Source organism: Ischnura elegans, chromosome 4 (genome assembly GCF_921293095.1).
Source record: "Ischnura elegans chromosome 4, ioIscEleg1.1, whole genome shotgun sequence".
Lineage (NCBI taxonomy): Eukaryota > Metazoa > Arthropoda > Insecta > Odonata > Coenagrionidae > Ischnura > Ischnura elegans.
The window spans coordinates 117749302-117777227 of NC_060249.1; the positions used below are offsets into that span (position 1 = coordinate 117749302).

At 40.7% G+C, this 27926-nt stretch overlaps 2 protein-coding genes across 2 annotated transcripts in view; both read right to left on the reverse strand.

Annotated features, from left to right (window-relative positions):
* LOC124157946 (serine protease snake-like) overlaps window positions 1-7004 on the reverse strand; it is a 79610-nt gene extending 72606 nt beyond the window's left edge. Inside the window, exon 1 of the mRNA XM_046533055.1 lies at window positions 6956-7004. Within this exon, the coding sequence (XP_046389011.1) occupies window positions 6956-6992 (37 nt within the window). The 5' untranslated portion in view covers window positions 6993-7004. The remainder of the gene's footprint in view (window positions 1-6955) is intronic.
* Window positions 7005-9378: 2374 nt separating this feature from the next.
* LOC124158226 (protein prickle-like) overlaps window positions 9379-27926 on the reverse strand; it is a 251085-nt gene continuing 232537 nt past the window's right edge. Inside the window, exons 6-8 of the mRNA XM_046533414.1 lie at window positions 24219-24303; window positions 22105-22482; window positions 9379-12736 (exon numbers count right to left, since the gene is read on the reverse strand). Of these exons, the coding sequence (XP_046389370.1) occupies window positions 11227-12736; window positions 22105-22482; window positions 24219-24303 (1973 nt within the window). The 3' untranslated portion in view covers window positions 9379-11226. The remainder of the gene's footprint in view (window positions 12737-22104; window positions 22483-24218; window positions 24304-27926) is intronic.

Genomic DNA, 27926 nt, shown 5'->3' on the forward strand with positions numbered 1-27926 from the left:
AGTGCATCCTAAATGAGGTTGTTCCCATCAAAATCAGCTATTTAAAAAATGAAAACTATACGTTCTTCTTTAATTCAGTTCAGTAATTCGACCTGAAGGTTTATCTCAGATCAATGATCTGGTTGTATGAAGGCAGAGTTCACCCCGCACAAGGCCACAAGCGTGTGAACGCCACACATTTAGGGTGGGGAGGGCAGTTCCTTTCCCTGGGCAGCCTAGCAGTTGGAGGATTTTCGTTTGGGTATGTCCGAAGGCTTTATCGGGGATTTGAAACCGGACGCCCTCGATCAGTAGCTAAATTCTCTACCCACTAGGCTACCAACGGTCTCTCTCTCTCTGAGTAAAATCGTAAAGGTTGTGATATTTTATCAAAAAATTCATCATTCAAATGAATACTAATCTACATATATTTTTTTCAAAGGCAACGCTCTTTTTCCCAGACCACATTATCAGCGGTTCGGCAAAACTTTTCCTTGGATGAAATACGTTAATCACTTCACTAACATAGGAGGCAACTAAAGGAAAACAAAACGTCGCACAGTGGGCGGAAATCGGAAAAAGCCGGACAAAATTACAAAATGGCTTTTTTTGAGTTACAAACTTGAAACTTCGCAGGTATACTCAAATATGATTGAAGTTTATTGATATGTACTTCATTTGACATAGATCCTATCCGTTACTGAGATACAGAGGCTCAAAAGTGAGCAAATTTCCATAAAAACGCCCGTCTTCAATTTTCTCTGAAAATCTTCCAAAGTAAGTGAATGGTGAAGTTATGGGTGGATTCTTGCCGAATAAAAAACCACATAATCTGTTAGCATGGTGTATTTTCTTTAATTTTCCGTAATCTTAAAGAAAACAGCCCATAAATTCTTACCGTGCAGTAACAAAATGGCGGATACTGTTTTTCGACGAAGTTTTACATTTAGGTAGAGTTTCAAATAGGTTTTCGGCAAGGTCGCGCAGAGTAACTTATATGAGAGCATCGTTTGAAGATTTCTTGAGGTCTTTATGCAGTTTTCTTTGAAATAAGTTTGCGTCGCCGGAAATTACATTGATTTTTCGATCGCGCGGCAGGGTTCTTCTCCGCGCGTCGGGAGTTGGATTAGCAGCGCCGCGGTAAGGTTATTGAAGCTGTACGGGTTTTAACACTCAACATTCACCGTTTTTATGTTTTGCTTCAAGACACCGATTCTCAAATGGTCTATGGTGAAGACAGTGGAGGTTTTTCATGCGATGTACTTGCACGTTTCATCGAAGTTCATTTCGTTATCTTTGGATACGATCGAAGACCATGCTTCTATTAAAAGCGTTCAAACCTCGACAAAGTGAGTTGTTTTCCTGGGACTCATACAAAAAGACCTACCAGAAAGATACCAGCTGAAACCCTATACCTTCTTCAATCACCGATCTCTGACCCTCAGGATTCTAATTTCGAAAACGGTCGTTTTATGACACCCTGGAGCGGAGCCCTTCACAGTTTTAACGGAGGTATTTCCATGGGAACTTCTAGCTTTTTTAGATGTGCATCATACCCTCAGCTCTACTTTGACATACAGATTTTCATATCTTTACACGTTTACCATGTGTTCCTCCCCGTGTACGCATTAGGGCATTGGATAACCATAGGCTCGACAAATTTATTATTTCTAAATTTTACATAGGCTCCATCCGCCATTCCATAGAAAATGCCACCTCACATTATTACATGACTTGATATCTACAAAATAATATTGGAATTGGTAAAAAAATCATTCACTCGGTAAAAAATATTTGCTCCATTATTTATCGCGAAGGCTGAATTTAAGACAAGGCCCTGATGCTCTGAAATTTCTCAATGACTTCCTGACAAAACGCATTCTATGGCCATACCTTAAGAAATGGGTAGAGAGTTCTCGATCTAATGAATGATTTTTGTGTCGATACAAAAGTTGGCTCGCTGACTCTATAACATTTCCAGAATTTGCTATGCATCACTTTCCCGGTACTTCAACGACAGCCGGTTGAGTATTGTATTTTTGTAAAAATCAATTCCTCTCAAATTGATTGACTAAATAAAATTCCCCCTGTAGCTTCATGCTAAAAAATTCATATTATATTTGCCAGGCATTCCAGGGCGGCCAAAAAAATGTCGCACCTAATGTGTTAGATCACGCAGAAGAAAATTCAAACTTTAAAAACTACTGCCACTACTGCTGAGCTTGCTCTCGCGGCATCTGTGAGTTTGAGAGAGAGGGGAGACACTGCAGCAGCTCACCTAATTGCAGAAATAACAACTACGACCCCTACTCGGGCTAAGAGAGTTCTTTCAAAGTGGAGGACGAGTTAAAAGGTCCACCCTGAGATGACAGTGGAAGAGGCACTGTCATTGATGTTTGCCTCTGATTTGACCAAGCGTCAACATCGGTCGTTTCGTAGGACAGCTCTGAGCCATGGACACGAATTGTATCCCAGTTATAATAGAATAGCGATAGCAAAAAAAGGCAGCTAATAACGAAGGAATTAAAATAACTGAGACCATGTGCGAAGTAAACCTTCAACCACCACTGAACCACACCATATTGGGAACAATAGCCTGCTTAGCCACCACTTCCACCTCTCAAGATTTAAATGGGGTGGTGAACTACAGATTAATCTCAAAGTACGGTTTTGATCGAAGTTCAGGCCACTCTCAATATAAGCAAATGTGGCAACAAGTGGATGCTTCAGATAAATTCCTAGTCATGAGTTCCCTTGTATCTCTTAGTTTGATTAAAAAGCAGCAGGTAACAAAGGCGCTACAGGTAACGACTGAAGTTTCCACTTTCTCTTGGTTAATTACATTTATCTCTAAACTTTTGATAAAGAATTTAAATTGCATCGGAGGCACTTCTCACATATAGGCTCTACAATTTCAGATGCCACTATCTGGGAAAATCCACTGCCGATGTCGACACGATTTTGTCATCCCATCCGCTTTAGGTGAAAAAAAGAGACAAAAGAAGTTACAAAATCAGAAAGACATTACCTATATCGAAAGGCAGGTGGATGGCCTTAATGATTTCAACTCTGGATTTTACACGATTAAGTTCTGTTTACTACTGACCATGATCAACGGAAAAGAAATGCTTACATTGCTTACCTTATTTTCCTAATTTTTTCTTAATCTTAAAATCCATATAATTTATTATCCTACAGGGAAGTATAGTCATTTCGAAATTAAGAAAAACGATAGTTTTAAGTTTGCAACACACTGAAGGACAGCTGAATCATGGGGTTCTAAATCTGCGATGCAATAGCGTCGGGCATGAATAACTTAGGGGATGTAAAAATATCGTTCACCTGATATCGATTAATATTCTGTTGGTTTGTGTACGCTGCACTGCCCCATATGATTTTCTGAATGCATATTGGATATGTCGTATCGATTGGAATTTAAACAGTGGCATTTGATAATTTAAATTTTAATTTATTTTAGTCAGGAAAGGAATGCTAAGAAAATTTTCAGCTAAAATAGATATTATATATTAAAATAACTATTTTGAAAAAGATGTTCGGGGATTTGTTCAAAAACGTACTTACAGGCAAGTGGAAGTTAGAAATTTCTACGCTCCACAAGCAAATTAAAATCACTTTCACAAATTCTGCGCACTCAAGAGAACTTAACTTTCCTTCACCACAGTCAAAGTAGAAATGAGGGTATGATACACGTTTTAAAATATCAAGAAGTTCCCGTGGAATTGTCTACCTAAACTACCCTGTCTTCATCGTATCTGCTTCAACAACTTTCTAGTGCTTACTGTAGGTGCAGAACATGAGATTGTCACGCGATCCATAATTTTCGTCCATAAAATTTTGATTATTTAGTTGCCATCAGTAATCTATGTTCATAATTAGTAATTTTAAGTCACTGAACACTGCATTATTAGCCATCTTCTTGAACATCTATTCATCTCAAGAGTAAAACATTAGATTAATTGACGCTTTTTGCAGTTCGTTATTTGTTCAATTTGCCGACTTGGGTGGCGGCGGGGTAAAATGCTCGTTTGTCAAAGAAGTGTCGGGTTCTAGTCCCGCATGGGTAAGTTTCCTTTATCAAGCGCAACGTTGTCGCAGAATAATTTATTCACGCCATTTATGTCAATATTGATCCGTCGGCACGTATGAATAAAGTATGAATTTTGTAACGTAAAGCTAAATGTGGAATAGTATTTATTCAAAAAATTTGAAAGAAATAGATTTTTATAAAAATACCAACTCCCGTAGAAGTATTGAGAAAGTAATACAAAGCATATTCCGGAAATGTTATGGATTCAGCGAGCCAATTTTTGAAGCGACACAAAAATCGTTCATTTTTTCGTTCCCATGGAAATACCTCCGTTAAGACGGCCAAGGGCTCCACTCCAGGGTGTCATAAAACGACCGTTTTCGAAATTAGAATCCTGAGGGTCAGGGATCGGTGATTGAAGAAGGTATAAGGGTCTCAGCTGGTATCTTTCTGCTAGGTCTTTTTGTATGAGTCCCAGGAAAACAACTCACTTTGTCGAGGTTTGAACGCTTTTAATAGAAGCATGGACTTCGATCGTATCCAAAGATAACGAAATGAACTTCGATGAAACGTGCAAGTACATCGCATGAAAAACCTCCACTGTCTTCACCATAGACCATTTGAGAATCGGTGTCTTGAAGCAAAACATAAAAACGGTGAATGTTGAGCGTTAAAACCCATACAGCTTCAATAACCTTACCGCGGCGCGGCTAATCCAACTCCCGACGCGCGGAGAAGAACCCTGCCGCGCGATCGAAAAATCAATGTAATTTCCGGCGACGCAAACTTATTTCAAAGAAAACTGCATAAAGACCTCAAGAAATCTTCAAACGATGCTCTCATATAAGTTACTCTGCGCGACCTTGCCGAAAACCTATTTGAAACTCTACCTAAATGTAAAACTTCGTCGAAAAACAGTATCCGCCATTTTGTTACTGCACGGTAAGAATTTATGGGCTGTTTTCTTTAAGATTACGGAAAATTAAATAAAATACACCATGCTAACAGATTATGTGGTTTTTTATTCGGCAAGAATCCACCCATAACTTCACCATTCACTTACTTTGGAAGATTTTCAGAGAAAATTGAAGACGGGCGTTTTTATGGAAATTTGCTCACTTTTGAGCCTCTGTATCTCAGTAACGGGTAGGATCTATGTCAAATGAAGTACATATCAATAAACTTCAATCATATTTGAGTATACCTGCGAAGTTTCAAGTTTGTAACTCAAAAAAAGCCATTTTGTAATTTTGTCCGGCTTTTTCCGATTTCCGCCCACTGTGCGTCGCAATAGTCCGTCAAGAAGCCCAACACATCCAGAGAGAACAGAAATGTGGAAATTCAAGGACAAACTGCGAGACTCAATCACAGCAGGAATTCAAATACGAAGATATGACTAAACAAGAGGAGGGAAGACTTGGTGTCCACAAAAACAGGAAAAGTAGTCGACTGCCGATAGCGGAAGAAAACGCCCGCTACAAACACCATGAGCGTTTAATAGTAAACTCTTCATCATTTCAAAATCATGGAGGCTGACAGACGATATTTTTGCCCTCTGATTTATTTCATAAATAATATATTTCTCGGGGATTGCAAACCTCACCGTTTGATATGTTTCTACTCTATTATGACCTTTACGCGAATTCAGAGAATTATCATATTAGGGCAATTCCATTTGTGACGGAATTACCTTTAGAGAAAACTATGAAATAGGATATTTCGATAAAATTGTAAAAGACGTAAAAGTTGCAAAACTTCTACCTATGTATGATCAAAAAACATTTATGAAGGTGATGTTCATGTAGAGAAACAAAATTTATTATCGAAATACCTTCTTAATATGCCCAAAATTAACATTGACGGAATTACTGTTGCGTCAACCTCCTAAGTGTAATGACTTCAAACATCTTCAAAACTCTGTGAATCGAAGTATAATTGTAAAACTTTTAATAATGCTCTGGATTAAGTTTTCAAATGCTGATTTCATAAAATTCAATTATTTAGCTGTTGATTTATAAAGATAAAATATTTCCAGCCTAAATTTTAATTGAGAGAAAAATTTAACATTTTCATGGAAATGCCCATTAATAAACTGCGATTAACGCTTGAAGTTATGTTAAGTAGTATGACCTCACTTGGAATATGTTGTCTTACGTGTGGCACACATAGCAGGGCTGATACCTGAAATCAATAAGTAAAGGGCAGAGCGGCCAGAATTGTGATGAGTTTTTGAGATAAAAAGGGCATTGCTTCCAAGATGTTAGGTGAGTAAGGATTAACATTTTTGCTGGAGCGTAGAGCAAAGTGTAGGTCAAATTTACTTCGTAAATTAGGAAAAGATTATTTTCTTCGACGAAAAACATAAAATATATCCTTTGTTTACCGTCGTGCTATGGTAGACATGATCACTAGAAGAAAATAAAGGAAATGGAATGCAAAACAGAGAGCTAAAATGTCATTCTTTTCTCGTACTATTAGGATAGCAACAGTGTCTCGATTAACAAATGGCATCACTCGCTAGGACGACTCATTACATGTTTTTATATTCCCTTTGTTCTAACACTAAATTGATTTTCTGAAGGAATTACTAGCCGTTGGCAAGTTTTGGCTTTCCAGCAATTTGGACGAATATTTCGCTATTTCGCGTAATATTTTTATGACCGTGTGGTCTGCACGTGGGGATCTTATTGCACCCCCAGCCATACACCCTAGAAATGGCTCGCAGAATATTATGCAGATGTAGATATTGAAGTTTCCAGCCGTGTTACAAGGAATACGGCATGAAACGCATTCGAGGTGCCATCAGCGTTTTTACGCGACATGAACGATTTGGTAAACGAGCATCAAGTTATGGACAACATTGATTACTTGAAGGGAATCTTGCCGTTAGAAAGATTATGATCAAGAAAATAGGTTCACAGGACTTACCTTGCATCGTTATCCAAGCTCCTTTTCCTCCCTCCATCACCAGGGAAGTCTGGCCTTGAAATGGGACGAATTTCTAAATGCGGGAGTTGAAATCACCCTGCCACAACACCCTACCAGAGGCCTTTTCGACTGTTCAAATGCACCGTGTGGGAGCTATGACACCTCGCCGGAAAATGATTCCACGCGAGTTAACTTTAAGCGACGTCTTCGTACTTCCGCAGTGGCTGTACTGCGCCACCACCAGCCTTCGTTGCGAGGGGCGAGACGGCACACAATCTTCTTCAGCGGACCTCACGTGTCGAGCGGCCGCCGCAGATGGACTGTCTGCCTCTCTGCGACCCCTCCCAGCGGCCAGCCTCCCCCCTCTCGCCCCGCCCCGCTGAAACCCCGGGGACCTTCACCAATCGGAGATTCCAACGCGCGAGACCTGCCTCTTTTCCTCATGGACGCGAAGATCAAGAGGGCGACCGTGACCGAGAGGTGGGATGCGAACGGCGATGAGCGCACGACTGCCGTCCTCGGTGACAGCGGGGAACAGTCCTCGCCTGACAAACTGAAGGCTTTATATGATTGCTGCGAATGTTTCTCGGGTATCCCTTTCGGGTTAGGCACTCCATTTCTTTTGATGTTTCGACAAAGTACTTTTTCTTCTAAACGTCGGCAGAAATGGAGTGCCTAACCTGGTGGAAAGCCCAAGAAACATTCACAGCCACCATTCGCTGGGAAAGAATCAAATCCCTTGCTTTAAATGATTGGTTATCACCGTACTATGGAAGCCCAGCCCATTTCTCTTTGACTGGGACTTTTTTTTAGACATGCAGCAGCGGTATTACATTACGTAGGGGAGCGTGGTCATACAATGGACTGCGCTTGGTTTGGTTGGTACGGGGTTCAAAGCTCGGGCAAAACTTTTTGAACGCCCCCAAAGAATATTCCACGAAGGACATAGTGTTTCGGGGAGGGTGTGCTTCACACTGATTGAAATTATTCCCTTTCGCATCCTACGCGATTGGTTGATTTTGAGTGATTTGCATCACGATAGGTGTTCGTTGTGATTGAAAATTTTTATTCGGACGAAGTAATGAGCCCAGCCTCTGGAATGAAAGTTTTTCTAAGACAAAAAATTCCAGTCGCAACCATTAGCAATCAACCTATAGTAAGGAAAACCGATTTGAACAATTCAAATCAGTGTAAGGCACACCCAACTTAAGGGAAAGAATTTTCCATCTTACCATGAAAGTGTCAATTCACGTACCTGCGACTTAGAAGAATTGAGCTCTAACTTCACCGATCCAAACAAAATTTCGGTTAGACACTCTGCGTAAATAGGTTCATCGTCAAGTTATTGTTGTTTCGAGCCAAAATCAGGCATATACGTCAAGTGATTAGGTATATACTATAAGTTATGCCTCAAAGTTATGAAGAAGCACTGTCAAACTAAACCATTATTAGCCGCCCGCGCAATATTTGACTCGACCGCCTCTGAGCGATCCTTTAAAGGTCATTGCCGAGGAGATTTCATCTTATCTCACCCGACTTGAAAACGAGTGGTCGAGCAATGACCGTGTTTTCCGGAGTGCCCGTGCGATGCAGCTTGGGTGGATTTGAGTACGGTGGGCGAATCCTTCTGGGTGGGTGGCGACGCCGCAGTTGGCCAAATTTGGCGGTGAGGCGTTGAAGACAGCCCTGCATAAAAAGAGACCACACTCTCATGGGACACACCCCACGATCAGCTTCCTTTTGGCGTCAAATCAAGTAAAAAATCTCGGACAAAAGTGAAGGCTATGAATGCCAAAAAAATTAATAAACCATGCGGAGAGTTCGATTGGGAACTAACATCAATACCATAAGAATTGTAAACCTTTGACGTTTTAATTTAACTTTAACTAATGTATTACTTAATTTCAACATAACTTTTTAATCTCATATAATTTACTCTAATTATTAAACTTTTCACAACTTGTTCGGAACATTTTACAAACAAAATAATTGAATAGGACGAACCCAATCACTATTAATGTTTAACCAAGGGAAGGAAATGTTTTCTCCTAACAAGGCGAGAAAAGCTTTCAACTTAACCTCTAAAATCAGACATGCATATGCTAATGTATAAAACACTCAAAAGCACTTCAGTGACCGGAGAGAAATTTCATCGCTAAAATCAAATTTATACCAACCCTTGAAAGCGCAGGAAAATTACCGTTAGATAATGACCATTGCAGCGCATATAAGTCACTGGTAATGACGTTCAACAATTGATGAGTAAAACTGTAAAAAACTACATTACAACAGTGCCTCAGGAGTTACAATGAAAATTTGAACTCAAATCCAAGACTTGAGAAAACGACTGGATAAATATCACGTGATCGAGAGCCAAAACGGACCCGATGAGCTTCCAATGAAATCAATAAAACAAAGATTCATTTAATTCTAAAAATATTTTATTTCATCAACAAAACATTGAAAAAATCTCATAAAAATAAACTTTTAAAACATCTATGTCATTAAAGGCATCTGATATGCTCTTAAATCAATACTTCATACCCACGTCACTAAGGACACCACGGCAAGATAGTCACAGATGATTTTTGCTTCAGCGCAAAAGATCATACGAGAGTTCGCCGTCGACTTCCACATGACTTAAAACTTATCTATAAACACTACCACGGGTTATCCCGTGAATAACAGTAATTTCATGAATAATTGACCCTACTCAATTATTTACACGAGTTAATCGCTATTTTTTGAAAAAATATTGTACTCATTCGACAGCGACAAAGGCGTGGCAAAAGTCTTGAAATATAAGACCCTAAAGGACCAAATGAACTGATGGCCTAAACTTCCCTAACAGAGTCATTAAAAGATACATTTCGGCCACATAGTATGTGCACACTGCCTGATACTCACATTGAACGGTTTCCTTCACTCATGAGTGACAACCTGACTCAATCCCCGGACAACCAAAAACTCACCTTAAAATAAACATCGTCAGACAAAAATAAAAGTCCGTAAAAAACACGACAAAGCATCCTTTGAGCACTTCTTTCGCTCAAGTTGACAAAAGAAAAAAACAATTAGGAGTCCACAGTTCTTCTACTGTCTCCATTCGATAGAGTCGCTTCTCAGGATGTCAAAAAATATCCAGGAAGTTAAACAGGTCACAAGAGAGAGAGAACTATAGCCATTCCAATGAACACGATTAAATCTCCATACTCAAGGATCTTAGGTGGGATACATCTATTTGCCAGTGACGAATATATCGTTCTTTCCTCTCTCCAAGTCTCTGTTGCCAAAGAAGCCACCTTTTTATTAACTCAGAAACAAAGAATTACCATAATGTCAGAGATCATCGGCATCCTTTCACTGGGGCACCAACATCGCAACTGACTCAATAAGGTGCACAAACGCGGCAACTGAATTAGCAGTCAATGGCAACACGAGTTCAATGAACCACTGCTTGGCTTGCTCATTCAGCCGCAATATGACCGAAGAAATCAAAGTTAAGTGCCTCATATTTCCCAACAAGATTTAACCTCACCAGTTCAATCAGAGCGACCCTGTCACGGACTGTCAAGCTCATTCACTGGCGAAGCACTCACAAGAAACAGAAAATTGTGCAAATTGTTACGCCAGAATACCGTATAATACCACACCAACCTTGTAGTCCTATCCTGAAGACATTCGCGCGCTGTTTTATATGGATCTCTGCTGAGGCTGGAATTAGTTCCAGCATCATGAGTTCCAAGAGCCAGGTAACCACCAATGGGCTGACTGATTCAGCCGCAACACAAACAGAAAAACTCACTGTTCTCATTGCACAAGATTCCACGTGACCTCAGGATATAACGCAACGCTAGTCGTCCTTTCCTGAAGAAATTTGTCCGCTGGTCGACGTGAGCCTTGGCTTCAGATAGACACACACCAACTGACTCATTCAGCCGCAAGGCAAATGCAAAACTCATTTACGCGTCAAAAAACTTTCCTTCTCGAGCACTTTCAGCCACGCTGGTCAACCATTGAGACATTTATTTACCCACAGCGAAAACATTACTTTATGTTCAGAAATACTTTGATCGCCCTTAGGGTATAATGCAATCCTCGTCGTCCTTCCCTGGGTATATGGCCCCTAAGGCTTGACACAACCCTTTAAAATCCGTCCCGTGCGTGACAATAACATCATAAGCCAGACTAGTGACCTATTGGCTAACTCATACGGCCGCATAACGGAAAGGACGAAATTCGATTCACTTCCCACACGAATCCGACTGCCCTCAGGATATGATGCAGCTCTTGTCGTCCTTACCAGGGGACATTGGGCCGCTGGTGGAAGTGGACCTCTGCCTCGGCTGCAGACCATCCCTGGCGTAGGCGAGCGCGTCATTGGGTACGTAGGAGATGCGCACGCCGCCGTAAGCCCTCTGCGGCGGAAGGCGGTAGACGGCCTCGTCGTCCGAGGATGAACTCGAAGAGGAGCACGTGGAGCAGCTGCCGTCGTCCAGCGAGATGCGCCGCGACCTCCAGCGGTTCCACGCCGCTGGGTCCCTCGCGTTCGAGTCGGAGGCCGTCTTCCGCAGGGCCCAGCGGTCGTCCTCGTCCATCACCACCTCGTCCGGCATGAAGCGAACACCCAAGCGGGGCCGGGCGCCCGACCCCCCACCTGCAGAAGCTTCCCCATTCCTCCGGCCACCTTCCGAGGAGGGCGACAGCAGGACCCCTCGCGGTGCCTGCGGCGGAGAGAGGGCCTCCTGGGCCCTGCCCCCGTTGGACAGGATGGAGGAAGGCTCCCTGGCGCAGGCCCCGTCCGGCTGGGCAGAAGTCGAGGGCCCCGGCCGATCTACCACATGGACTATGGCCTCCAGCGAGAGGGACTTTGGGGGGAGGTGGTGGTGGTGGGGTCGCGGGGAGGGGGGCTGCGAAGGGGGCGGGAGCGAGGGGGACGGTGGGGTGGGGGTGGGCGGGTGGGAGGCCGGAAGGGGGGGAGGAGTCTGATGGGGGGCGGCAGACGCCGGGGGCGGAGGGGGCAGCCCTTCTTGTGGCACCGCGGGCTGTTGCGGAGGCCCCGCGTCGGGAACAGGACTGGGCTGCGAGGATTGCTGTGGGGCCGGAGGTGGGTTGTTGGGGGCCTGGTGGGGCTGTGGAGGCGGGACGTGGGGAGGCGGCGGGGCCCCTTGAGGGGCGGTGGTCCGGTGGGGTTGGTGGTGGTGAGGATACATGTGTTGAGGCTGGAGGGGAATCTGCCCTGGTGGTGGCTGACGGTGGTGGGACATTTGTGGAGGAAGGTGGTGCGGAGGGTAGTGGTGCTGGTTGGGGGCGTAAGCCTGCACCGGGTGCGGTGGGAGTGGCTGGGATGGCGAGAATGGGGGCGGATACTGCATTGGCTGGGTGTGGATGGGTTGTGGAGGTAAACCCGCTTGATGAGAGTACAGTGGTTGTGGGGGAATGGGTGTTTGATGATGCTGTGGCGATGGTTGTAATGGTGGGGGCATTGTTGTCGTGGGTGGCTGTGAGGTTGGCAGGGGAGGCGGTTGTGATGGGAGTGGCGGGGGCTGTTGGCTGGACGACGGCTGCCCCCTGTACGGGTGAGGGGGCGTTGGGTATGCAGGCGTTGAAGGGGGATGGTTGGGGCTGTGAGCGAAATGGTGGTGTGGAGGCGTGTGGAGGGCTGAGGAGGGTGGTGGAGGAGGAGGCTGCCTGGAGGATTGCGCTTCGTAGACCTGAGATCTCCTCCTCATTTCTGGTGAGCACTGGGTTGAACCATCATAGTCGTATGGTGAAGCAAACCTGGGGAGTAAGAGAAGCTCACATAAATACTTCGGTTTCCTCAAAGTTTAAGTCACATATCATGTGGAAAGCTATCACCCTATAGTTAATATTATTCAGTAATGCAGTGAAGAAGTATATGGTATGTTATTCTGTTCCTTGAAATCAAGGAAGGCTTCTACTGACAATTACATAACATCAGTAGGCATAATGTGAATTCCTCATTTCCGCTTTCCACTTCAGCTACTGACAAAATGCTTTGTCAGCAGCTGAAGTGGAAAGTAAGTATTTGGAGCAGGAATTTAATTTTATCCTTGCATTTATGGTTCCATTGAGTTGCTAAAACACGCAAACCAGCTTTTAAATTGTGGTATTAGAGAAGAAGTTGAAATCAAATGGATAGATCATATGTGTTATTTGGAATATTTAAGAAGAATAGAAGTGTTTTCAAACCTTGGGAACATAATCACCCACACCACAAGATACGATGGTCTAATGAAATTGATGAACAAGTGTAAGGAAGCCCTAAGATGAGATATATGGAGAAGTTACTGACGGATGTAGAACAAAATAATTTTGTTACTGTTCAAAGACTAGCTGAGATAAGAGTTGAGTGGAGAGGTAAATGAAACACTCTCTGAATTATTAAAATCATGATAATGTGAAAATGAAATAAAACATTTTATCATCTTCATCAAATCATTAAGATAGATGCTTGCGGACAGCAATGGTGATCTATTTAGGGCATACACTGTGCTAACATTCCATGAAATACTCAGAGCAAAAACAAGAATGAACTAAATTTTGGGCGATTATTGCAAAAGTAGGCACTGGGGCAGACGCCTTCACTGTCCCAATATGCTGTCCTCCACTCCAAAGAAAATGAAAACATGGCACCTGTATGGCAGAGAATGCACGAATTGTTGAACAGTCGTTAAATACAGGTGACACCAATACAGCTTCAGCAATGTTACACAACAATATCCACATAACATTGCTTGTGAGCTACATTTTACAGATACTGTGAATCATTTAGTCCTCACAGCATTGCATCTAACAGTCCTGAGCTTATGTCCCTTCCATCCCTATGCTAAGTTAGACCTATTCAAAAAGATTTCACCAAATCAAAGTCTAGTTGAATCGTATGATATAGTTGAGAGATAATTGTCACCAGGAAAAATAGTTTTCCTTGACTATAGCATGAACCTTGACTCCCAAAATTCAGCCCAGGAACAATAACTTAGTATTCTAGATATCATCTAACCTTTGTGATTTCTGATTTCAGAACAAAGAGGGTTATGCTGTTAGACACAGCATTCCACAGAGCAGCATATTCATGTTTACGCCTCTGAAGACTATGCCTAAAATTGATAACTAAGGACACTTTTCAGGAAATATAAGTGCACAAGCTAAAGGCATAACCAGCTCCTCAAGCCTCAAGCTCAAGCATACACAAAGTACAATAACAACAGATCTCTCAAAAAGGCGAATTATTAGGTAGAAGAATTTGTTTTTCCCCAAAAAAAAAGAGACTGCAACAAATGCAAGGTTGATTGGAGCTTAAGTAGTTATTACAGGTATTCGCAAATCCATTGCAACAAGCACTCATATTTTTTAATATTCTTGCAGAGGTTAGTGTCCTCCTGACACATGCTTATTGAGTTGCCTTGCAGGTTGTGTATTGATGTAGATGAACGTATTGTTAGCTAGGTGCTTACCGTAGCCTATATTTAGACTTCACATTTTTAATATGAGTTTTATTTGGGGAAATTTTTCCCTTTGTCTCCCTTCCCTCGTTTTCAAACAAAAATTCACATATTGCCAGTTTCCCATTATTACAGTCACTGCTATTGCATCATTGACAATTTAGTCTATGGAGCCAAATTCAAATCTAAAACCTTCAACTTATCATAACTGTAGGGTTTTATGAGATTAGCTATTACATGGCTGTAGTAAGTCAGAGAGTGATGAAGCCCTAAACACACACCCATTGCTATTGAAACTGAAAGCTTGCTTGGAATGGCAAAGGTAATTCATTACTCGGTCATAATGGCCCGCAGCACAGCAGAAGATAATCATTTTGATGATCATGACCAAAGTATAGTATTACAAGGGTAAACTTATAAATAAAATCTGCTAAGTCGTTGCATCGCCGCATGAAGTGCTTGGCAAAATCTGCCAACACTACTGTGTTCCTTGGTTCCTCCACTACCACTCTCAACTGCCACAAGGCATTTTTGACCGCTCATTGTTGGCATAGCAGCAGTCTCCATGGAGCTTCCCGATCTGTTTCGATTTCAATTTGGTTGGTCGTACGATTTTTGACTGCAAAAAAGGAGGCACCTATCGACATTCATCACCAATTGGTTGAAGTTTATGATGAAATATGCATGGAAGTTAAAAACGCTTGTAAATGATAACAAGAGTTCTTTCCTGGCTGCTCAAATGTCCATTGCCTAGTGGGGGCCCAAACAGCTCACCAAAGGCCAGAAGCAGCGTGTGGAAGAAGTTGTGCACCATTATGAAGAGGAAGGGGATGGTTTTTGGACTCTGTCGTAACGGGTGATGAAACCTGGGTTCACCACTTTACCCCCCATATGAAGCATCAGTCTAAGCAATCAGGTGACACCCGACGTCTCCAAAAATGGAAGAGGTCAAACAAACTATGTCAGCCAAGAAGGTCATGGCAACACGTGTTTTGGGACCGAAAGGTAGTATATTGTTGGTGAATTCCATGCCCCATGGAATCACTGTCAATACGAAAAGGTACTACTAAACACTGCAAAAGCTTTGAGACACAATCAAGAACAAACTTCAAGGGATGCTGATGAAGAAGGTCTCATATCATAACAACAATGTGCATCTGCAGGAACTGATCTCAAAGTTTTGGAGGAATGTGATTGGGCACCCTCTGTAAAGCCCTGACATCATACCGAGTAATTTATACATGTTGCTCACCCTGAACAAAGACCTAGGAGGGATGAAGTTTGCGACTGATGACGAGGTACAAGAGGAGGTCAACACCTATCTTCGCAACGAGGACAGAAGCCGGTATGATGATGGGATTCAAAAGTTCATCATGCGGATGAGGAATGTCATCAAGGGCCAGGGTGACTACATTGAGAAATAGCGGAAGCCATGACCTTTATATAAAGATGTATCCAACAATGGAAATACAGGGTCTATTCAATAAGTATCGGTACTGGTTCACTGTAGCCTCAACAATGCGGTGGATGGGGGTCTGACTTGTCAGCTCGGTAGAGGGGTCCCTCACCACTCCGGCGCACTTTAGTTCAGTCACCTTTGGGTATGTGTTGAGACAGCAGGTTCATTGTTGTGACGTGTGATTGTTTGTGGTGTCGTCGCTTCCCAGCATGAAGCCCACTGTCGAGCAATGCTATGTTGTGAAGTTTTGCATTAAACTAGGGAAAGGTTCCCGAGAGGGAAAGGTTAAACTCGGGAAACCAGCCGTTTACACATAAAAATGAAGTGCTCTAACGAATTTAGGACTAGCATTTATAAGTCCTTTATGGTTCGGGGAAAAAACAAATTCCCATACCTATCTGTTCGGCCAAACATATCTCTTAATTTATCACTTCTGTCAGACTGGAAATATATTGGGGCTCTATATTAGCTCATTAAATTGGTCAACTTGATCGTGAGATCAGATGAAATATGACTTGTTGTTTTCTGGGCTCATAGGTTTACAGTCATCAATTGGACGCCTTTTAACTCATTAAGCAGGCTTATGGGGATGATGCCTTAAGCCGCACAAGAGTTTTTGAGCGGCACAAAATGTTTAAGGAAGGCCGGGAGCTCGTAGAAGAAGAGCACCATGTCGGATGCCCGATGACCACTCGAACCGATGCTCAGGTGAACAAAATGAAAAATGTAATTGACTCTGACAAGCGTTTAACCATCAGTGAGGAGACCGACCTTTCACTCGTAAACATCCACACCATTGTAACAGAGGATCTTGTGATGAGGAAATGTGCGCAAAACTGGTGCGACATCGCATAACGCTCATGTAATCAGCCATTGCCAAGAATCGGAAACTTCACCATGGCAATGCGCCATGCCACAGTGCAATTGTTGTGTGGCACCTGCTGGCAAAATTCGTCGTGGTGACGTTGCCTCACCCCCCCTACAGCCCTCACATAGCTTCACCTGACTTTTTCTTGTTTCCAGGAATGAAAAGGGAGCTCAAGGATATCGGTTCGATTCCATCGAGGCAGTTCAAGTGGTGACAATAAAGGCTCTCCACAGTATCCTGGAAACTGACTTCCAGCGGGCTTTTGATGAGTGGCAGACACACTGAACTAAGTGTATTGATGCAAGAGGAATGTACTATGAAGGTTATTAAGTAAATATTATGATAATTGCAATAAATTTTTATTTTTGGAATCAGTCCCGATACTTATATAACAGACCCTGTATATGTCCTATTCAATGACAAAAAAAATTGGAGACCTAACTTTACAGTTTACGCTATTATGTTAGAAAAATATTGGTCTGAGCTATAGTAACATATGTAACAATCTTCATGTGATGAAATACTGTGTGATAAGTGTCCTCTTTGAACCTAACACATCCAATAATGCTAAAAAGAACTCTTAAAAGAAAGAAGAGTTCTCTGATCTTCACTTATGAATTAAACTATAAAATTAATTTTTCTCAACCTAAACTCTCACTGAAACTAGCTTTTATTTTTCCTAAAAAATTTTCATGCACAATCTGATATTCACCTTTTACCTATTTCTTAATTTTTTCACGGTAAATCTTACCCCATGAACTGCTCTTTGGTTTGCAACTGGGATAATGACTCTATGTCCTCTAACATTTTGGCTCCTGAGTCGCACATCATCTTCAGGGAAATGAATGACTTACGAAATGAATGGCATACCTTTTCCCTGAAGATAGTGCCTGAATTGGAACCAGAAACACTGGAGGCCATGGAGTTATTAAACCCACTGTAAACCTATGAGCAGTATTTGCCCAGAAAACAACAAGTCATATTTCATCTGATCTCACCATCGAGTTGACCAATTTAATGAGCATTTCAAGATTACCATAGCTAATGGATATTCACATTTATTATTTTTTTCATTTTTTGTGATTAAATAAATAAAATCATCAATATAAACATTGTTTAAATATGTAAAATAGTAGAATATGCAACAGCAGAATCTTCTGTTTCCATATAAGCCAGTGGTTTAAGAAGAGATTCACCTCATGAAAATTTCTTTGGAGTAAACCTCCATGCCAAAAAATGACCTAAATCTTGGTTTCTTCCATTCCAATAGAAAGAGGCTTCCTTGAACATACTTCTCATTTCCCTGCGAAATGAATGACTATATGCAGTCCATCTTGCTAAGAAAAATATGCTTGGTACCCCATACAAAAAAATCTGTGCTGCGACTGCACTAAATCTGCACTGTAACTGGACTAAACTCTGTGTTTAGCACAGTCACAGTACACTTTTCTGTACTAGACTGTACTATGGCAGCTATAATTTGAGAAGAACTGTACTGTAACAGTGCTGGATCACTGTGCTTGAACTGTGCTAGAGCTCAGACTGCACTTTGACTGGGCTGGGTAACATGACTGGAGCTGTACTATGGCTCAAACTGGACTGTGACTGGGTTGGGTAACTGGACTGGAACTGTACTATAGCTCAGACTGGACTGTGACAGGGCTAGAAAACATGACTGGAAGTGTACTGTGGCTAAAAGTGGACTGTGACTGGGCTGGGTAACATGACTGGATCTGTACTATGGCTCAAACCGCTGCGACAGGGCTGGACTTAAACTAGTCATTGACAGGAGAAAGTATTTCCTATATTATTTCATATCACGATAAACTATCATTTCCATGAGAATATGAATGCGTAAATTATATAAAAATTTATGTTGACATTACCGCGGTAATGCATAGCTCCAGCTTGCTTATTATTTTGGTAAAGTATGGTCAAAAGAACAACTTCCGCCGATACTCAGCCATCTTTGTTAGACAGCATCGGTGTTGAACCGGTTGTAACATTCCTTGTTTACGTGCTCTCATCCTTTTAATTCTACGCTGTACGATGGATGCGTCGATGTAAGATCGACGCTAAGAACATGAAGAAGTGAACTTTACTTCAATTACATCAAAATTAGCTACTTAGCCGGGAATTTTTCTTGCGGGTGAAGTGATATCGTCGATTTTGCTGAAATCCGTGTGGTTCGCGATGAATCAACTTTCCACGATTGATTCCGACGACTCGCAATCTACTCCTTGCGAAGCACGAGAGAGTTGAAAAAAGACATATCTTTATTTATACTCTGCTGCTGGAGGTAAGTACTCAACTTATCTAAAATTAAATTCAGACAAACTTAAACAGTCAAATTTTGAAGTAACACTCGATTAGATATCAGTATGTAATGTGTTTTCCTTTTAATTTCAGGAAGGAAGCCAAAGAGGCAAATGAATTGAGCGGCCATGCCTTAACAAGACTTTCATTTTTATGTTTATAATCATGAGTATATGTATTTGTATTTAATAAATTTCTTTTATTTTCATATCTTATTGTCATTTATTGTGCTCCACGGCGTTAGTACTGAAACTTCATCAACAAAAACTATCAAGGTGGGCATATTTGTGGCAACTAGACAAATAGCGCTGACGTAAATTTTGGTGTTTTTTATGTTGAGTGCCCGTTGATGTGCAGAATAGGATTTGTCAATTTTTCTCATAGAACCTAAGTGCTTCGATAGCAATATTTTTAGTACCATAAACTTTGTTCATATTAAGGAAGTGGAACGTAACAAATTCAGTGAGTGTCTGTTAGGAATATGGTTTATCTTTCCTTAGACTAGTCAACATTCGAATGAGTGTAGTCGTTTTGACCACTGTTATCTCTTTGCTGTTTTCTGATTGGATCAGGCAACCAATCTTCAAACACCCAAAAAGGGAACTATATATCTTTGCTAATTGTCCTATCTTGATTTAATTCTGCTTCTTGTTTTCAATAAGATATACAGGGAATGCAATAGCCACATCAAGACTCAATTATTGATTCATGGAAAGAGTATTACAGTAAAAACTGTGCTATGGCAGCTGCACTGTGGCTGTGCTATGGCAACTGCACTATGACTGTGCTAAGGCAACTGTACTCTGACTGTGCTATGGCAACTCCACTGTGACTGTGCTATGGCAACTCCACTGTGACTGTGCTATGACAACTCCACTGTGACTGTGCTATGGCAACTGCACTCTGACCGTGCTATAACTGTACTGCGATGTTTCAATTCAAGTGCAGTTTAAGCACAGTCACAGTACAGCCCTTTTAGCACAGTTACAGTGCAGCTTTAGTACAGCCACAGCACAGATTTTTTTGTATGGGACTTTTAAACAATTCATGGTTCTTTCACTCACTCAGAGATTGAACCTGAAGGTTGGCATGGATAAGTTAGGGTAAAGCTCACCCCAGACTAAGCCCTAGGCTTGTGAATATCACACATTCAGGGTAGGGGGGCCAGTTCCTTTCCTTAGGCCACCACCCTCTTGGAGGATCTCTTTGGGGGCTGTGTCGGAAGGCTTTACCAGAGATCTGAACCAAGGAACCTTTGGTCAGCAGCTAAGTGGCACACCACAATGCCACCATGCTCTCCATAATTAACTTTCATTTTTCCGAACCGCTTTCAGTGCCATTTTCAAGGGATTACTGATAAGAAATTTTCATGAGGTTAGTCCCTTGAAAGTGGAACAAAAAAGCAGAAAGTGGCTGGGAAAAATAAAAGTTACCGAGGGAGAGTACCAATTGTATTTTTTCTAAGCATGTTGGTCATGTGTGCTTCCGGGTACACCACTACGTCATCTTCTTCCAAGGAATATGCGGAACTTGGTTTTCAAAAAAAAAGTTGTTATTTCAAGTCTACATTGCGGCACAGGAAATGCAGGTACATGACACTCTTTTCTCTGACAGAAGCATAGTAACCACGACCCCTGCCTGAAATTTGCCTTCGACAAAGATAGCATGCCCAGGTAGCACAAAGTAAGAGAGTTATTCCTTTCTTATGGTTTTCTTACAGCAAAAATTGACAAGAAGGTTACCATAAGCTAAGAGGCTTCTATAAGGCAAGGGTAAGATTTTATGGAAGAATTGGTAAGGAATGCAATCAAATATCCTCAAACAACATAAGTTGCTTCTGTTGGAGCACCAAAGGTGGATGAACAGCACACTACACATGCTATGCTGCTCATCCAGACGTGAATTTAAAGCCTACCTGTGAAATTCAGTGAGTCTTTATAAGAGCTTAACAATTGATAACAGATTTTCCCGTATATAGAAAAAAATTAACAACTGCAAGCGACTGCCTGGTGAAGATACAAAGCATAATACAAGTGCTTTATCCTTGTGGTGGAAAAAAATAACACCAGGGAGAACCGAACGTTTGACCTTCGCATCCACAGCTTTATACGCTAACTATTTCACCATGGCAACTGATGAGTGTAAAAGGCATAGTTACCATTTAAAATCCAATGATATAGAAAAACTTAGCTGGTGCGTGAATTAAAAAACTGAAATTATTCAAGGTACACACAATCTAAAATTTATGAATTTTAATTCATGGTCTGATATCCCAATGAATACAATATATATATTAGAGATTCCTTCCGGCATTTTTATATTATTCTACGTCGCTATTCTTGTGAAATTATTCTTCTTACGACTGTCATTTTGCCATCATTTCATAAATGTGAATAATATTCAAATTATGGCCGTATGATGTTATTTCTACTCATACTATAGGAGCGCTAATGATGGAAAAATTGGTCTTAACAGAAATCCCTTAATGAATACTCTAAAAAAATGGAATAAAAACAGTGGCGTATCCAGGAATTTCATTTGGGGGGGGTGAGCAAAACCAGAGGGGAAAATGATTTAAAAATAGGTTACTTAGTAATGGATTTTAAGCTTACACTTTTCACCATCGAAAAAACTTCATTTGTTGAAAAAATACTTTGTAAATTCATAATTTTCCAATATTTTGTTTTCTTTGGTGAAGGAAAATAATTGTACTTTTTATTTATTTGGGACCCCCCGGACCTCCCCCCTGGCTATGCCACTGAATAAAAACAACATCTACGGAAGTGCTGACAGTTTGGCTTCCATTTTGTCATTACTCTGGATATTTGTCAGCCTGGCCATAAGAAATCCATAACAAGGTTACTTGATAAGCACCTTCCTTATTTCTTCCTTTCACCTCTTCTCAATGACTTATAATGTGCTAGCTGGGTGGTGGCATAACTGGTATATTACCTGATCAGAAATTGGGGTTACCAGGATCAAATTCCAGCTATACCAAATGATTTTTTAAAATAAAAAATGTAAATTTCACACAACTCACCCTTTGTTAGGTCCATTTTGGCTTCCCTGAGATTCCTTAGCAATCGAATCAACTTGATCCAGCTTTTCCGAGAAGGGCTCTCGCCTTCTATGCCAAATTTGCGACATCATCGGCTGAGGAGCATTGTTGTGAGCAGATTCAGGATACATGCACGAACTGGAGGCTAATTTAGCCATAGTTCCAAATTCCTTTGGACAATCAGGAAGAGCTAGAGTGGTCATTGGGTTGGATGCTGTTTGGTTGTAAGGAGAGTTCTGCGACTCATTCTTAGTTCCAGTTGCGACGGGATCTTTTCTCTCCTCCTTGGAGTGCGTGGGTGGCTCCCCTTTACTGCATGCTATGGAGCAGTAAATGGCACCCCTTCGTGGCAGGAAAGGCCTGGAAAAGTAATGGAGGAGATTAAACATGAATTAAGAATACCAAATTTTCATAACATAAAATTTAATCTAATGAGAGAGGAATCTTAGCTCTCAGGAATCCCACATAACCACAATTGTGAACAAATTTCAGGGTATTTAATACAAAATAACTAGTGGTTGCGACAAAATGCTTTTTCAATTGTATTCTGAGTTGTGCTGCCCAGTAATATGCCCAAAAATGCTATCCACAGAGTAAATGACAACTACAGAATACTTCCTAACTCAACTCCATGAGGAATTCTCCGTCAGTCAGGGGATGAGACTTGTGCAGACCCCAAAATAAAAATCACTTTGCTGGTCAAATTCCCTTTCTTTATGACCTACACACTTCTTTTCAACCACACATATCCTCCTTGGTCCTGGCATATTGCGTACAATGCATCAACATTTTAATTTTTTTTGCCCGCTTGTCTAAGTGAAATGTCGTCATTGCAACTAGTTCAGTGCTTCCTGGCACATTACAGCATGATACAGAAGCATGAGTCCCAGAAGTTGCTAATTTTGTGTTTTAACATCTAATTAACCAGAAAACATGTTATTCAGATCCAATTTAACAGTAGATATGTCCCAGAACTGAGGAGGATAAGAAAAAGTCCTCCCTCCCAATGGAGAACTTGCACATTTAAAAAAAAAAAATAGAGGAGATAGTGGATGATGAATCTTGCACAATGCAAAAAACCTGAGGGTTAGGTAATGCTACGTTCCTGAGATAAAAATTCTCAAAGTTGTCAAAATTCCAGCGGTACAAAAAACAACGTTTGAAGGGGGATATGATCACTTCGGGTGGGTCTGTCATCACAACTGCTGTTCCAAGGGAACCATGGCAGTCCCGTAGCGGCGAGCGCTGTTACGGCCGTGTCCTCAGGGACTTTGGGCAGGATAAGTGGAGAGAGGAAGGCTACGACGCCAAACATAGAGAGAAGTATCTTAACGATGCTTCTACGCAAACATCTGCACTGCTTTAGCTCCTACAACAGGAGGTTCTACATCGTTGAATGATGGAATGATGGGAGAAATAATGCACTAATTCCACAATATTTATACAATATACATAACCGGGTTTGACGCTACCACGTCAATCTCCCTTGTAAGGTTGTATCGTTGATAATTACTTGGTAATCCGTTTGTGATTTAATTAAATGACATGGAATGAGGACACAGTGCATTATTTCTTCCTTCTTCAAAGCTTATATTCCCCTAGCAGGCATCTGTCATGTCTTATCGGTTATGAAACCCTTGGAAGCCTAAATTTGCCACTGAAGTCTGTCCGATTGAAAATGAAAGCAAACCGAGTTTGAAAGCTTATATCATGGCTAAAAATAATTATATGAAGAAAAATAAGCATCAATAAAAAGATAGTCATATTACAGTTTGTCAAACGAAATCAAATTTATTTTTCGAAATTTTAGTCAGTTTTCTAGTGAACTACTTTGACTGCATAATTAATCACAGCAAAAAACTTAAAAAAAAATTAGTGGCTAGTTATTCAGTTAATCATGCTGTGGAGCAGTTTCAATGATATCACCCAACTAAATAAAATTAATCCAGAAAAATGTTTATAATTTGATTTTAAATCTAAAAACTTCAGATTATGCCACAAATTTTCAAACAAAATATAGGCCAATTCATATGAATGCTTCATCTTCCCATCTCTCTAACCCCCTAAAACAGAGATATGAGTCCATGGTATCTTACCGTCCCAGCAGCGGTACTTGGCATATTCTGCAGCAAAAACACTGCTCCGTCGCATGCCAATGTTGACCCTCATGGCTCATTTGACCTACAAGAAAGGAATACAGTTTTTAGAATCACCAGAGAAAGAAAATTTCATCAGCTTTAACCCCATTCTCATCCACCAAAACAATAATGTTTAGATTTATGTAAGTTTAAAAATATGATTTTTAGTACTCTCCAGTTTCATTTTTATAACTAATTATGTGCTTCATCCTCTTCATGTGCATCGAAAATTTGGGCTTTTCATTGACTAATTCTCAAAACAGTTTTAATATTCATGAGGCTCATGTAAAAATGTTGAAACATGTATAGTTGCAATTTTGACAGCAGATAAAATTATTATACATTTCGAAAAAGTTCAGCAAAACTTTCTGGAAGAGAAAATCTAGCAATATTAACAATAAACATGACCATAGTCTATGAGAGAGAAAAATGAGAATAAATGGAAATGAGAGAAGGGATAGTAGGGAAAGGAAGCATATCAAAGGGATTATATGAGATTGGGCAGACAGTTGTCCTGCGCATACACTAAACTTTAGCAATCAATTAGCATGCTTGCAATTTACTTTGAAATATTATAAATTTTGCTTTAAATGTAGGCTTTTGCAGCAAGATTCATTGGTGTCCACTGTTTTTGGAAGCAGCTGCGCATGGCACTTGGTCATGCGAGGTTTCGGGGCCATTGCAGGTTACATCACCAGGCGATTAATGAGAAATTGGAATAAGGCAGTAAATTAATATGCTTGTCAACCCTCCTCACTCCACCAGAGTAGTGTGGGAGAAGGGTGACGCTGATGTCAGAAGAACTCTCAGCCCTGTTCTTGGGTGGCGAGCAAACTCTTGCCCGTTGTGGTGTGGCAGGCAGGTGAATCAAAGCTGAAACCATACAATGTGGAGGAGATTCTTCCAAGAGAAACAATGGCGCCAATGTTTCCCCTGATTTCCAGCTATGATTCACTTGACCATCAAACCACAATGTGGAAAAGTTCCCTCACCGCCCAAGGACAGGGCTGAGAGTTCTTCTGACGTCAGCGTCACCCTTCCCCCACACTACTCCCGTGGAGTGAGTAGGGTTGATGAGTATAGTAATTGACAACCGTTTCCCAATTTCTCATTCATCGCCTGATGATGCAACCTGCAATGGCCGCGAAAGCTCATGACACAAAGCACAATCCGCAGCTGCCCCCAAAAAACCGTTGACACCTATAAATTTTCCTAGTTATTGGTTGAAGCCTGCTTGTATTTGAGACAGACAAGAAAATGGATACTTCAGGAGTTGAATACTTAAAATTGCCAGAGACCAGCCACTCCACCAACCGTAATATTTTAAAAGAATATGAAATAAAGATTATATCCGAGTCACTTGGTAATATTCATTGCCATTATTTCAGCAGATGGCTATCAACTACCAAAGGAGAATGTGATATAACTGATTTTATCAGTATAAGAAAGCTGAAGATGTCAAAATGTTATTCATGTATCAAAGATGGCTCTATGATGAATCAAAGTCAAATCAAAATCGCTGTGAAGCTAAGTTCTCTCTCTCTCTCACAGCATGGCCACACCAGGAACATTTCATGCATATTTGACAGCAAGAGCTTTTGTTAGAATATCTCAGATTATAGTAAAGGAAAACAGAAATGTTTTATGTAAGGCATAATATCCTTTTTAACTTAAAATCAATGCCAAGAAGTCTTCCTCTGAATGAAAAGTAATAGTACATAGATATTTGGCAAGATTATGGGATTGGAGCGAACTGAGTCCCCAAAAGTTTTTCAGTTTTCACCCGATTGCCTTAATTTCAATGAGTAGTATAGGAAACAGGGAATGAACTACTATCGGAGTCAAAATGATGTGCCGCTGTACTTTGCGAATTTATATCTGAGCTTGTGCGCATGCTAAAGCAACAAATAATACGTCATTTTGAAGATAATTTTATTCCTTATTTTAATTTATTTTTTAACTAATGGAAATTTCAAAAATGTAGACACGCGAGTGCAATAAATGACTCCGCGCACCCTAAAATTAGCCGTTTTGTCAACTTCAGCAACTTTGTAACTCAACCTAGGAAAAACTAATTGGTTTACAGCATTCATCTTCCAATATAAGTTGTACACGTCAATGTAGATAAATAATATGGCTTTGGCGTATTTTTAAAACGCATAGTTTGTTGTCCATTAATGAAAATGTTTAAACATTATCTAGTCCTACAATTTACTCCGAAAGAAAAAATTAAATTAATAGAAACACTTTATAATTTATTTGTAATTTTTCTATGATCTGAAATCTATAACAATATTTATATTAGTGACTGTTAATAAAATATATTGATGCCATGTTGCCAAACGGCCCGTTGAATCGGGGCCGCGCGGGACTATTGCTGGTTCGCGGGAAGCGAGGCTGATTGTTGCACAGAGGTAGGCGTGCAAGTCCGTTGACCCTGCTCCGAACGTGGATCAAAGAAATATAATGCACTCTACCCATTTCTTGTACATTTTAAGTATTTTCTTCTAAATTATATTGTAATTAAACCGTTCTTCATGCAGTAACAATAATCCATATCTACTGTCCGCGTCAAAATGATATGCCGCTGTACTTTGCAAATTTATATCTGGGTTTGTGCGCATGCTACAACAACGAGTAATGCGTCGTTTCAAAGATAATTTTATTCTTAATTTTGAGTTTATTTTTTAAATGTGAAGTCAAAATTGTGGACACGCATGTGCAATAAATGACTCCGCGCACCCTAAAATTTGCCGTTTTGTCAACCTCAGCAACTTTGTAACTCAGCCTGGGAAAAACTACTAGGTCTGCAGTATTCATCTTTCACAATAAGTAGCGAAAATTACTGGAGATGCATATAAAGGCCTTTTCATACTTTTGAAACGCATTGTTTGTTATTAATTAATGAAAATATTTAAACATTATCTAGTCCTACAATGTCTTAGGAAAGAAAAATTAAACTGATAGAAACACTTTTTAATTTATTTGTAATTTTTCTATGATACGATAATACTGGATTTATGCGTAGCAACAATTTTATACGGACATTACAAAAAATACCAACTCCTCAAGTACGATACCCCCAGGTCTGCTCAAAGAAATATAATGTACCGTACCCATTTCCTGTACATATAAATATTTTCCTTTCATATTTCATTTCCCGAATCAATCCTCATCGCTGCGACTCGAAGAACTGCTGCTTTCGTCCTCCAAGTTGATAATAATGGGTTCGGTGAATTCCTCCACCAAACGGTCCTTTATCCAGTAGTAGTCTTCTATTTTTTTAACATGCTCCACAGCGTTCTTCCACGTCGACACTGTTACGTCTCCAAGAGCCTGAACACAAAGCTGAAGAACATCTTTGATCTTATGTGTTTTATTGTTCTTTGCCACCCAGTTTTTGACCCACGCCCAAATTAATTCAATAGCATTAAATTCACAATGTGCGACTGGAGTCCACAGAAGTTTTACCCTTTTCCCACTTTCCTGAATGACAGTATCAAGGAAATACCTAAAGGTTTTAAATTTCGGTTTTCCTAACTCGATAAGTTCACTTTTTGTTAAAGATTCATAATTATCTTGGGTACCATCTTCGTTGACAGCTGGCTCGATGCGATTCTTAACAAGCCAGTCAATAATTTCTACCTTTGTCCACTTCAAATTAGG